At 46.5% G+C, this 12,920-nt stretch overlaps 1 protein-coding gene across 5 annotated transcripts in view; it reads right to left on the bottom strand.

The window, feature by feature from the left end:
- The window catches only part of Med13l (mediator complex subunit 13L), a 208,673-nt gene that overhangs the window by 30,360 nt on the left and 165,393 nt on the right, over window positions 1-12,920 (bottom strand). For all 5 annotated transcript variants that reach the window (XM_021162041.3, XM_021162043.2, XM_021162042.3 and 2 more), the window contains 7 exons: window positions 11,062-11,227; window positions 8,812-8,916; window positions 6,211-6,942; window positions 5,096-5,321; window positions 4,088-4,193; window positions 3,652-3,776; window positions 1,033-1,132 (listed from right to left, as the gene is read on the bottom strand). In XM_021162041.3, coding sequence (XP_021017700.1) covers window positions 1,033-1,132; window positions 3,652-3,776; window positions 4,088-4,193; window positions 5,096-5,321; window positions 6,211-6,942; window positions 8,812-8,916; window positions 11,062-11,227 — 1,560 coding nt within the window. The remainder of the gene's footprint in view (window positions 1-1,032; window positions 1,133-3,651; window positions 3,777-4,087; window positions 4,194-5,095; window positions 5,322-6,210; window positions 6,943-8,811; window positions 8,917-11,061; window positions 11,228-12,920) is intronic.

The following is a 12,920-nucleotide window of genomic DNA, read 5'->3' as shown; positions in this document are numbered from 1 at the left end:
TCTGTCTCTGGCCCTCCTCTCCCCTCCCATTACAGATTCACTTAGGTCTTGCCTTGGATCGTGCTGGCTCTTTACTTCAGTGCTTATTTTAACTCATTACTGCAGCCTGTACTTTTAGCATCAGATGCTGAGTCCACTCTAAAGCAATTGCCTTTTAAATAAAAATGAAAAACTAGTGCACAGTCTAAGGACCACCCTGCAGGATGGCTGAAGTGAGTGGCCAGCCTTGGCTACGTCTTCATACAGTGTGATGTCTCCTGCTGTATGCACTCATGAAGAAACAGGAAGGACTGTCTTATTAGTACATGTAAAAGTCCTCATCTGACCAACCGTGTAAGTCCACGTTCCTTCATGTTAATTAAAAACCCCTACAGTGACTGGCTGGCTATCACTATCCGTTTCCTCCCATGGCATGCTTGAGTAAGAAGCTGTGGATCCAATCTCTGCACATGTCCCACTTCTACATCTGAGCCAGTCCGACTACATTTACGGGGTCATAAAATGTTCTGACTCGTCCTGTGGCACAGCGGTTTTCTCCTCAATTTGTTCTCAATAACAGCTGAAGAGAATGAACAGGAACCACAGGGTGATGTGCAATGGCCTGTGTCTCCCTCAGGGTCTGCAGGGCCACCCTGACTTTCCTCTCACTGCGGGTCCATTTCCTTCAGGTAAAGACTACACTACTGCCCACCGCACCCCCGTGTGCATTAGCGGCCTCAATGAGAAACCTTAAACTGCATGACAAGTCCTGACAAACACTCATTATCTGGAAGTCAATTCGAATGCTGAACGAAGAAGTGTTTTCTGTAACTTCTCTGAAGTTAAGTGTGTAGCTTGTGACCCACTGGGGAAGTGACCTCCGACAGAACCTCCTGCCCTCTAAACTGAGTGTGAACACAAAGCAGAATGACAGCAAACGAGGATGGGTTCTGTCTCTGAGCAGCTGCCTGCCTTCTCGGAAGCTCCAACGTCTTAAGTTTTAACCGACAAGGTCTCAATGGTGACCGTGTCGGTTCAGGCTCCTGCACCTACTTGGAGGGTAAGGGCCAGCAGCTCTTCCGTCCTTCCCAGGGGGCCGCTCCTCAGTCCCAACAGTAGGCATCTTGGATGAGCGTAGAGCAGGGGACACGGCCTGAGAACAAGTTGAATAGTTAGAACACTTGAAAGCACACACCTCTAACACTTAAAAAATAAAGCAAGCATATCCTCATGACACTCCCAGAGCCACCTCCAGACAGCTATGCCAAGGACAAACACAGCATCTCCAGTGAGAAGGCTAGAGAGTCTGTTTGGCACAGGCCTTCAGGCACGCTGCCTCCAGGACAGTACCAGGGCAGCTGTGCCAACATGGCAGTTACTGGCTGTGAGGCTGGCTCTTCCTCTGTGGGAGGAGGCAACTAAAACAGTGGTCCTGTGCTCCCTCCCCAAAGCCATCGGTTTATGTCCTGTCATTCCCATTTAAAAGTTAACCTCTGTCTTCACAGAGGCAGCTCCATCTAAGAACCTCTGAATACATACAACTGACCAGTTATTCAAAACAAGGCAATTTCCTTACTGGAAAAGAGTGCCTTTAAGATCTCAAATAGGCTGGTTACAAAATAAAGTATATCCAATAACATAAAAGAATAGATCATGGGGTGGTTAAGACTACTGTTCCAGAGGTTCAATTCAGTACATGGTGACTCACTTCTGCTGTGTCTGAACACAGCTACAGTGTACTCATATACATTAAATAAGTAAATTTTAATAAAACTTAATAATTTTAAAAAGAATAGATCTTGCAGATCTAACACCTTTTATTGACACTTACATTATATACAGTTGAAATGTACATTTAAATTCAAACACATCTGACTGCTGAGCCAGCTGCCTCCCTCCCTCCTCCACTCACTACATAAATCAGTTTTATCAATAAATGCTGGAGGAGAAATCAAAGCATCTCTTATTTCAAAGAAATAAAAATTCAATTGAAAACATCTCCTTTGTGCTTAATATTGCTTAAAGTCTATTCCTCAAAGAGCCGTTTCTTCATTAAGGCCAACAGTAATGTATGACTTGTACAGGGAATAAAGCCACAGGCCCAGAGCAGACAGCTCCATCACCATCGCCGTTCGCCATTGCCAGCAACCATGCCCTGCACAGTCCACCCCAGCGCCTGCCTGCCCTTCCTGCTCCGTCTGCTTGGCTGACTGCATCACCTCCCTTCCATGCTTTACTCTCATCAGCACCAGAAGCTCCCACATGTCGGCCCTCCTGCCCTCCCCACAGCTCAGCCTGTGCTCATCTTCCTGGTACTCAAAAGCGGAACTCTCCAAGGCCCAGACCAACAGCAAGGGAACAAGTCACCTCTCCTAGTCATCTCTCCTAGTCGTCTCTCCCGGTCACTGGGTTGCCCTTCTCTTTCAGGTAGCCACTGTTTAAGGCTCCTGTGGTCCAATGCAAAAATTAACAAATAAAATTCTTGTTTTCTGCAATTTGGACTTAAAGGCAAGAGAGTGCACATGCTTCCCCCAGCTCCACACTCAGCAGAGCTCTGGAAGTTCTGGAAGGCCAAGATCCTCCTGAGCCCACCTCTGAGGGAGCAGATGGGCAAGCTGCTGGCCAGTTCCCAGTGTTAGCTCTTCCCCCTGCTGTCCAATCAGGGCTCATTCCACACTCACTCAATGCCCCGCCCCTCCTGACCCCAGTCTTCCCCATCTCCAGGCATTTAAATCCATCTGTCAAAGCCAATGTTACCTCCCTCATCCTCAGGAGCTATATACAGCACCAAGAGTGCTTAAGATCTGTTGATTAGCCACGTCTGAGTTTAAAGTTAGAACTCTGATCCCTACTTAACCCAGAGCCTCAATTTAAACACTGCTGCCCTGCCCCCTCTGCACTTCAATGGTCAGCATCCTTGGATCCTGGGGTGAGGCTGACCTCACCAGTAAATACATTTATAGGCTGTCTTACCTGGTTTGTGTTTTTAGCATAAAGCCAGTAATTTAATCAAGTATGTCGATTTGTTAATTACATCAGTTATCCGTTACAAAAGAACTAATAATCAAATTGAAAAGTTTATGTAAAATAGATGGAAAGGAAGATTAAGTAAGAAAATGAAAAAATAAAATAAAATAAATGAACTAAGTTCTTTAAAAAGAATGTATCTTATTCAGCTGTAGTATCCCTAGAGACAGCGAGTGCGAATGTTTGCCCAAGGGACAGAGATGACAAAAGGATGAGCGCACGAACTTCCTGGTTCTTAGCTCAGGTAGCTTCCAAAGACTTCTAATTCTCCCTCCCCCTGCAATCCTGCATCTACACTACACTTCCCAGCACAGCACTGTGACCGCAAACTTGCTGCTCGGTTAGAAGGTCAAGAAAAGTTTGTGCATTATTTGGAAAAACCTCCTCTAAGGAAAATGTATTTCCATAATATTCAGGAGGGTTTATTAAAATAAATGTGGAAGATTTTAATATTTACAACTATGGAGAATAATAATGTACAACACAGAGCAGCACTAGTAAATGGCACTCAGAGGTTCCAAACAGGAGCCTTTTGAAACCATGAGTTCCTAGAAGGAGAGTCCCGAGTTCAGTGAAGCCAACTATGAGGAACCTACAAGGAACCAAACATGGTGGGTCTCACGGGTGCCACTACAGCAGACTCACCCCAAGCTCGTCGTCATCAGAGTTATCAAAGATGTTGTCTAAGTCGTGCAGGGAAGGTGCCAGATCTGTCACCTGGGTAAGGCTCCCAGAGCCAGCTCTGCCAGCAGCGCTGTCCTGCCGGACATCTATGAGAGAGGAGGCAAGGACAGGGTGAGCAGGCTCCTAGCCAAGGGAGGGAGACAAGAAAGGACATGGACTGGACCTCAGTGGACAAGGTTTGCTGGGAATTCCCTCCCTATGTCCTACTTAAATTTAGACACAATTATTTCCAGATATGCTTATCAGCTTTGAAATGAACCAAAAACAATCCAAAAAAACCTTAAAGTTGTGATCAAATTACTGCTATAGCACTAGAAACATAATCTGAACTTGAGAGGAATTCCCTTTGCATTTTACTTTAGCAACAGTCCAAGTGAGGGAGTAACAATGTACACACCTGTTTTAGTAGCAGAACTGAAAATAGACATGGCATTTTTCCCATCAGGCACCGGCGTGGAATGACCTGGTGTAGTGACATCCTTGGTACCAAATCCATCCTCTGACTGTGTAATAAATTCAGCCAAACAAAACACATGAACAGCAAACCAAAGTGTGGGATATGAGGGAGAACACAAAGAATTAGCGCGTTGAATGGAACCTGTTATGAGCAGTGTGAGAAACCATGGTCTATGCAACCAAAGGGAATCAAAGGCAGGCCCTTGCTCTGCATTGCACAGAATCGAGAACGCCCATCTCTCACAACCCTCTAGGTGTTCTTAGCGACTCGGGGTGCTGGTGGACCTCATTAAGGACCTGTCCTGGCATCCAACACTGTCTTCAGTAACTGTACCGATATTAAATGACAGACCAAGCCTCTGGATCTACATAGACCCTGTACATTGTCCCCTCGACTCTATTAGCCTCTTTAACTGCCATCCTTCCTACTCTCTCCAGAATGCTTCCTTTGATAGCTGACACCGCTGGCAGCACTCACTATCTTGGCGATGGAACCTGAGCGGTTCCCAATGACAGACTACAGCAGTGTTGATATGGAGTCAGAGAACACGCAGGCACAGCTCTCAGCACAGTGAACATAAGCACTTCCTAAGAAGAGACACTGCCCTGAACACTTTTTGCTTTACATCTTAACTATTTTGGAAAATACTTTAAAAGATGTAAGCAGGGAACACAGGCCAACGGTAATTAGCATGAGAGGAGCCATGCACGGCATAAGCTACAGCCTGGAGAACACGCAGCTTCCTTTAGGCTCGGCTGACTCCGAACACAGGTGAGCCATGACATGGAGGAACAGAATGCTGCTCCACACAGCAGTACCAAGAGCATGGGTATGAGGACAGAGCAACCAGGCAGGACTACCTCAGACATTCCGCCTCAGGACCCTCCTACACACACGGCAAACGTCAAACCCCATGGGCTGCGGGACTCGCACTGAGGTGAATGGTACCTTGTTCTTTTTCAGGGAGTCCTTCTCCGTCCCCTGCTTGCACTTCTTGTTTGCTGTGAAGATGTACTTTATGTCACCATCCTCAAAGGTGTATGGGTCATTGACTTCTCCCAGAGTGTCTCCAGGCTGCTGGGACAGAGGTGATGGGTCGAGGAAGGGGAGAGGCTGCACCTGAGGCTGCTCATCCTGCCAGATTTTGAACCGCTTGTTAGGTTGTGCTAAGAGTCTAAAAGGGAAAATGAGTGACAAGTGAGCAAGGTAAGTAAGGTGAAACTGTGTCTTTTTCAAAGCAGTATGTGACTTCTACATTTCTTTTTATTTGCTTTGTGTGTGTGCATGCACATGTACCATGTGAAGGTCAGAGAGCTGACACTCTCCTTTCTGGGGATTAAAGTCGGGGTCAGGCATCGCCAGTGCTTCTGTGGACTCAGCATGGTGAACGTAAAAATGTCACAGACAGAGAAAGTCTCCGTCTGCAGTGCTGGTTCTCAGTGTGCTCACCTGCTGAGCCTTCTTTCCAGTCCAGTAGTTACCATTTAAAAGAAAGTTGAACCTCAACACTGAAAAAACTAATACATTTCCAGTATCGCGTTTTTGTTTTTTAAGATCTTAGGCATTATCAGGCAGAACTAAGGCAGCTTTATCAGTCCACGCCCAGATCCTTCAGAAATGACAAGTCCTAGGCACACACTTCCTAGACACACACTCCCAGGACACCAGCTCTGGCTCCTCAGTCAGCAAATCAGCACAAGCATGCTTGTTGGTCACCTGCACTGAGGCTCAGAACAGTGAGTGGCTCCAAGGCACAGAGAACACACTGTCCAGACAGAACTGGCTGTGCAATATGGGAAGTCTCTTCAAGTTATACTCTGGATTAACAAACTTAACGGATAAGTGGATCCTTACTGTGTGTCCTAAAATGCCAACTATTTAAACGCCATCACATAGCTAAGTCTCATAAAGAACAGGGGGTTTGATTCTGAGACACTCCCCGTGTGCAGAAGTCTACAGAGAGAGTGAAGACAGCAAAGACAGAACAGTGTGGGTGTGTATCCACAGAGGGAGCGAGGAGAGGCTGCCCGTCCCGTCCCGTCCCCACCCCAGAACAGACTCACCTTTGCAGGGCCGTGCTCTCGGGATTCAGGTCCAGGGCAGTGTCAAACCTCTCCCCCTGCAGCTCTGGAGGCCGGAACTCAGCATCCTCACTGGATGGGAGACGAAAACTCTGCCACCACCTGTCTGACGACTCGGTGTATGAAGGCCTGAGCCCACTGTACAAGGCTGTCTCACTGGCCTCTGCCATCAGAGGCAGTCTTTGGCCTACAAGGACAGTTCTGTCCTCTATAGTAGACAGCTGCTGAAGGTCTAGCCCATTTCCATAGAGGGCAGGGTTCACAGGGACAGAAGGTGGGTCCAAACTCTCTGCCTCCTGACCTCGTGGCTGAGGGCTGAGTGTGGGGGGCAGAGGGGAGATGGGGGAATGAGGAGAATCCATAGGATTCAGATTCATTTGCTTGCTTGTATTTCTGGAAGGCACGGCCATTTGCTTATCATACTTTCGAGTGTTCGACACCTCTAAGGAGGCGTCTATCCCTGCCAGCCCTAGCTTCTGTCCAGGCGCATCCTGCTCCACGCATAACTCTTCGGCCACAGAGGGCCTGTGGTGAAAGGGCACCAAGGGTCTCTTTTGCAACTTGTCTCCTTTTTCTTGTCTTTCTGCAGTTTTGTGCTTGGAAGAAGCAGGGGGTGGTAAGGATGAAGATGATGGCAGTCCTGCACTGAAGCCTGGCTGAGAGATGGCGGGAGGTCGGCTGGGTCCTACTGCACACCGTTTTAACAGTTTATGCCTACAACGAGAGTTAAAGTGACGTTAACACACACCCAGTACAGATAATGGCGGGACTGTGACATCACATAGCAGTGTCTCTCTCTGCTAAGGGGATGACTGACACCTTTGAAAGGCTCCAGAATCCAATATGCTTAAAAGCACTAAGATACAAGTGCCTGACAGGAAGTCAAGAACCACTCATATATAAGGTCAAGCAGGTAAAAAGTGGACTTGATGCGAAATATAACTTATAGCATCCTGCTCACCTCAAACCTTGCTGGCCAGACAGGAGCTACACATACCTACCCTCACTGCATCTGGAGACTGGGAGACTAAGTGAGCAGAAAAGGCAAAAAGGAGAAATTCATTTTCTATGTCCCAACTCTCTGACGGGAATACACGATGGCTTAAATGACTTGTAACAGTGCACACTGGGGATAAAATCGCCGTGCCCCATCTTCCAAAGATAGTGAAGCCAAGAAAAACAAGAACACCTGACAGGATTCGTGGCCTACTAAGTCTTGCCTCTGAGTGTGCCCGGGAAGGGATGTGAGACAACTGTCAACTTCAGACACGTGAAGACGGGCTGGATCTCAGAGGTTGGAAATCAGAGTGCGTGTGAGCCCCGCGGCATCTTGGCGAGGATGTACATCTGTCCACACTGCTTGGCAAACACAGGCCTGAGAAACGGCTTGGTCAGGATCGCTAAATGATGCCAAGTTGACTGTGCGCAGCCAAGTTCCACAACAGGTCAGCCCGTCTGTAAATTGCTCCAGGAAGACTGCACGTTCTCCAGTGGTGCAGCGGAGACTCTGAGGCCACTTGGGTGGTATTAAACTACTGCTGCACTGAACTAAATGATGCCCTCGTGGACAGTAAAATGGATTTGTGTGCCACGATGGGATGGCTTAGTGGGACAGAAGAATAGCCGCCCTGCTCCATTCAGCCATTAAATAGTGAGAGGAGTAGTTCCATACGATTTGGCAATCCTACAGTACATAATCTGCAAACACTCCACTCAAACCGTTTAAAAACTAAACAATAATAATAATAAAAAAAAAGGAAAAGCAAAAAGAGGCTGACTTTGAAGAAGACTATTAAGAAGAGTGAGGGCAGAGGTGTGCTCCATGCACCAAGGGCACCGCCATCAGTGAGCCCCTCTCCCATCTTCCAGGTGCTCGGTTCTAACTTTTATACACACACATCAGGACTTTCCCCAGAAGAGGCAGCTGCACTCATCTTCTGGCAGGCAGGGTTCTTAAGCAGACTCTTCAGAGAAAGGATTTGTTGTAACTTGTGTAAGCTTCTGACACTGCCTCTTTCAGCTCCACAATGTTTAAGAGCAGGAATGCTTCTAGAACTCTAGACCCATAAGTGGAAAGCAAGGCCTGTCATAACTATCTGCTATGATAACCTATCATAGATAGGTTTACTTCCTCTAAAAACCGTAAAAGCCCATGGCAGTGAGATAGTGTGATAGTCCTGTACTATCACACAGTGATGGTATTAAGTCAATGGGGGAAAGGGGAGGTTAGGGGCCATGCAAACACTCCAGAGACGAGCAACTGAGATACCACTATGGCTCTTGGGGTGTTAGCAAAGGCCTCGCCTCTAACAGTAGCAAAGATCCTCCAAACAAAGGAACTAAGAGCCACTGGCAAAAGTCACTTCATCCAAGTTCTGTTGACGTCAACCAGCCAATGCTCAGTCCTGAACTCTGGATCCTGGCGACAAAACACCACTTCACAGAAGACAAGACAGATTCCTCCCTTCCTTCCGTACTGGAGGACGTTTACAGGGAAGACTGAGATGAAGTGGTCTGTGCGGCCATGGCCAGCCAACATGGCTAGCACTGTCTCTGCCAATGCTGCGGCTTCTCCACACCTACCTGGAGCAGGAGCAGCTGACTCTTTGGGTTGGGTCCACAAAATCCCAGGCGGCAGGACTGTGAGCAGGCTCTTCTTCCCGAGTGGGTGTTGACATCTGGCTCCTCCTAGGAAGGGCGAAAAAATGACTTTGTACACACATGAGCTAACTCATTCTGCTACAGACAAAACATCTTTTCCTCCTTCAGTGTGAATCCTTTTTACATAGACATGGATCCTGCTGATAAAGGAGTTCAGAGTAATGAGAAGGTACACGGCCCGTCTGCTAGACCAGAGGCAGTTCAAAAGGATCCTGCTCAAGCTTATCTTACACGTACACAGACAGCACGCACGGCGATGGACAGCACCCACCCTGTTGCTGCCTTTCAGAAAGTCACTTCTGCCTACAGGAGCAAGGCTTGGGTTTAGTACCACACATTTACATGCAAACTTGCCCACTCCCATCCTTTACACACACACACACACACACACACACACACACACACACACACACACACACAAAGTCACTTAACATCATATAAAAATGTTTAAATTACTGTTAGAAGACATCTACAAATTATATATACTCAGTTATACTGTAAATCATCCTGGAAGCACCTACATTAAAGGCAATGTTCTAACACTTTTAATGTCATTAGTAACAAGCCACTGGAAACAACAAAAGAGGCAGTGCTCTGACTCCTCGTTCCCAGCAGCTGATGCCGCAGATTCACCGGGTGGCCCAGTGGGAATCCTTGAGACAGCCTTTTCTCCCTTCCCGGGAGTCTGGAAAGAGAGGGACGCGATCTGTCTGTCACAAACAGCAGAGGTGAGAGGCTGCTTTTGAGTAAAAGTGGAGGATGGTGAGAAAGAAACCCTAACTGAAATACTATCTAGGCAGTGAAGACAGAAGGAAAAGTATTTGTACTAATTATTCTGGAGGATACAATCTTTTCTAAGTGATTGGGGACAGTTTTCAAGTCTTAGGCTATGATTTTCCATACAGTTATTTTAGAGTTTGTCTAGTATATCTTCAATGGCCTATTCTAGATCAATTCATCTGAAAGTAAGTATTTAACATCAATTTGCTAAAAGCCTGATCCAAAGGGCAGCTATTGAACCCACCCACAGAACTCTGAACTGCACTCTCTTAGGAGAGTTTGTTATTTCCAAATGAAAAGTTCTTAGTAAGGAGAGTACCCATATGACAGGCTGCAGAGGTGACTCAGTGTTTGAGAGTGCTTGGTCAGTACCAGAGGGCCTGAGTTTGATTCCCAGCACACATGTCTGGTCGCTCACATGTGCTAGGGAGCCAGCACCTCTTTTGGCCCCCACAGGCCCTGTTTTTAAAATAGTAATATTAGGGGCTTGAGAGATGGTTGTTGGCAAAGGGGTTGAGAACACTGGCTGCTCTTGCAGAGGCCTCAGGGAGTTTGGTTCTCAGAACACTAGTTCATAACCATCCACAACTCTAGTTCCAAGGGATCCAATTTTCTCTGCTGACTTCTGTAAGTATCGGGCATACAAGTGGTGCAGACATACGTATGGACAAAATACCCCACACATATAAATGTAAAAGTAATATGTATATGTTCAGAGATAGACACACATACATACACATGCACACATAGACCACAAGACATGCACACACTCACATGTACACATACATGTATACCACACATTCAGAGATACACACACACATGCAAACATGATACATACAGATATACACATACCTATATGCACATACACAGATATATACACATGCTCACACAGACAGACACACACATGTGTACACACATAAACACAATATGAAATAAAGCAGGCAGATATATAGAGAGAAGTCAGGACCACAGTATCGTCCAGGCGTGCACTGCTGGTGAAAACCCAAGGTCAACACGACTATCCAAGAAGTTTGTTTCCCTCTGTAACTGGGAATCACTCAGAAATATGTACAAAAAGAAGGCCAGACTCTGACTGCCACCTAACAGTCAGGGTAAACCTCTGAGCTGTCCCTGTTGGCAGATGTTACATCAACACCATGTTAATTTTCATATGATCAAGAACCTGAAAATTATCTATAATATCTAAATCAGGTAAAGCAATGTTCTGCTTTTTAGCATCTTTGTTTTATATCATATTCTACTGAGCTTAAATCATACAATTGACAATTTGGAACTCTTCGGGTTTGGTCACATAGCTGTACTTGTGACTGACTTGCCCTCTTCATCCTGCTGTGTCAGAGAGCTGTGACTAGTCGCATCCACAACACGTACTTAGACTGGGTTCGGCTGAGGATGCACTCCCGCCAGACTCGACGGACCATGTGACTGTGCAGTTTAGGAGGGGTCTTCCTTGATCTCTTCGGACTGTGCATAGTTGTCATCCCTCCATCCTGGGAACCGAGGTAACTGGCAGCACTCTGCACACCTCCACTCTCTCCTGGAAAGCAAGCACAATTAGTGCATCGGGACCACCATGGGTGCTGGCGGAACATAGGCTGCTGAGTATTGTACCTGCCAAACTCACATCTGTGAAGCTCTGTCTCCTCTCCCAGCAACAACACTATCTACAGGGATGAGAGAATCCACCCCACAGCTCTTTCCACATACACCAACCAATACCAACACCAAGTTGTAGCCTGGGTCTGTGGGATTCTCTGTGTTTCCCCTAAGGCAATAGACATACTAAACATGCACACCACTTGGGAAGACTTGCACAGCAACATCTCACCCCATGTAGATGCAACCTCACTTATAAGGAAGAGATCATAATTATAATATTAAAGACGCAAGCATTCATTACTTGTCCTGAGTTTAGAAACTAAACATAATCAGTATATTTGGGGGCAGATTGAGCAGCAGAGACAGCTCTGTGCTCACTCATTTAAACAGTTGTGTAATAAAGGCACACAGTGCACAAGCAAGAGAAAGAATTCATTGGCACACTGGTGTCTGGAACTGCTTGCCTTACTCCCAATGTGAGCTACCTGAGCTTAGCATTAAATCACGGAAAGGGGTTGTCTCCAAGTGATGTTTGCCTCAAGTGTGTCCAGTTCGTCTGCCCGCTGTTGATGGCTACCTATTCTTTCTGGCCACACCCACTGTGATGGTACGTGTTGACAGAAGCTCATACTATTCCCATTTCAGACACTGGCCAGTCTAAAGGCAATGTCTAGTCAACTCCATGGCTCTCTCTTATTTGACTTAATAAATATACTATCATATAAACTAAAACTGACAAAAATTTAAAATATTCAAAATACTAACAGATAGGGTCTTTGATGATTACTACAAAAAATAAAGAAGTATTTTCTTTTCCAATTTAGTTATAATAAAAATCAATCAATGGCAAACTGTTTCTGGAAGAGACACGTCAACGATCTGCTCTGGGCAAGAACGATCTGACCCATAAGTGGTGCACATAAAACACTTGCACCTAATCTATGCCCAGCTTCCGATACCATAAGCGTCTCTGAACTATGGACACCACCACACAACTGCTGGTGGATTTCCAACCAGAACAGGCTAACTCCAGCCAGGAGTGTTAAAACAGGAGCCCTGTCACTCAACAAAGTGAACCAAACTGTTTGTTCTCCATTCAAACAATCTCTCCATTTGGGGAGCTGGGGGGACTGTGGCTGCTTATTTCAGAAAGCAGATCAGTAGAGACTCAGTGTCCACGCTAATCTAACACTCTCTTATAATGGAGAGAGAATCACTGCATACTTGTCCTTGGGTAGCAACTGTCAGCTAGGCAAAGGTTCCAACTCTCCCTGGTCCAAGGCTTCTGATGGTTAACTCTGACTGTCCATTTGACTGGACTAGGAAACACTTCCAGGGCATCATGTCTGTAAGGCACCTCAAGAGACAGTTCCTCTGACTAAATCAAAGGATGAACCCTTCCGAGTTCACTGAGCAGTGGTAAAAGGGCTGGTGGGACCTGCTGGAGAAAGCAAGACCCTAGGGAACATGCCCTCAGGACTGCAACCTGGCCCTGGCCACCTGCTCTGTGTGCTCTTTACTCTGTATCCAACAAGAGACTGAGAATCGCCTCCCACATCTTCCCACGCCCATACTGCTCCATCAGCATGCAGTTTCCTGTTCATGTGCAGAAACATGGACATAACGTGTGA

The sequence above is a fragment of the Mus caroli genome, unplaced genomic scaffold (assembly GCF_978045245.1).
Source record: "Mus caroli unplaced genomic scaffold, Mus_caroli_1 scaffold_4, whole genome shotgun sequence".
Classification (NCBI taxonomy): domain Eukaryota; kingdom Metazoa; phylum Chordata; class Mammalia; order Rodentia; family Muridae; genus Mus; species Mus caroli.
Note: the sequence above shows the minus strand (reverse complement) of the source record. Positions and strands in the feature narration are given on the sequence as shown.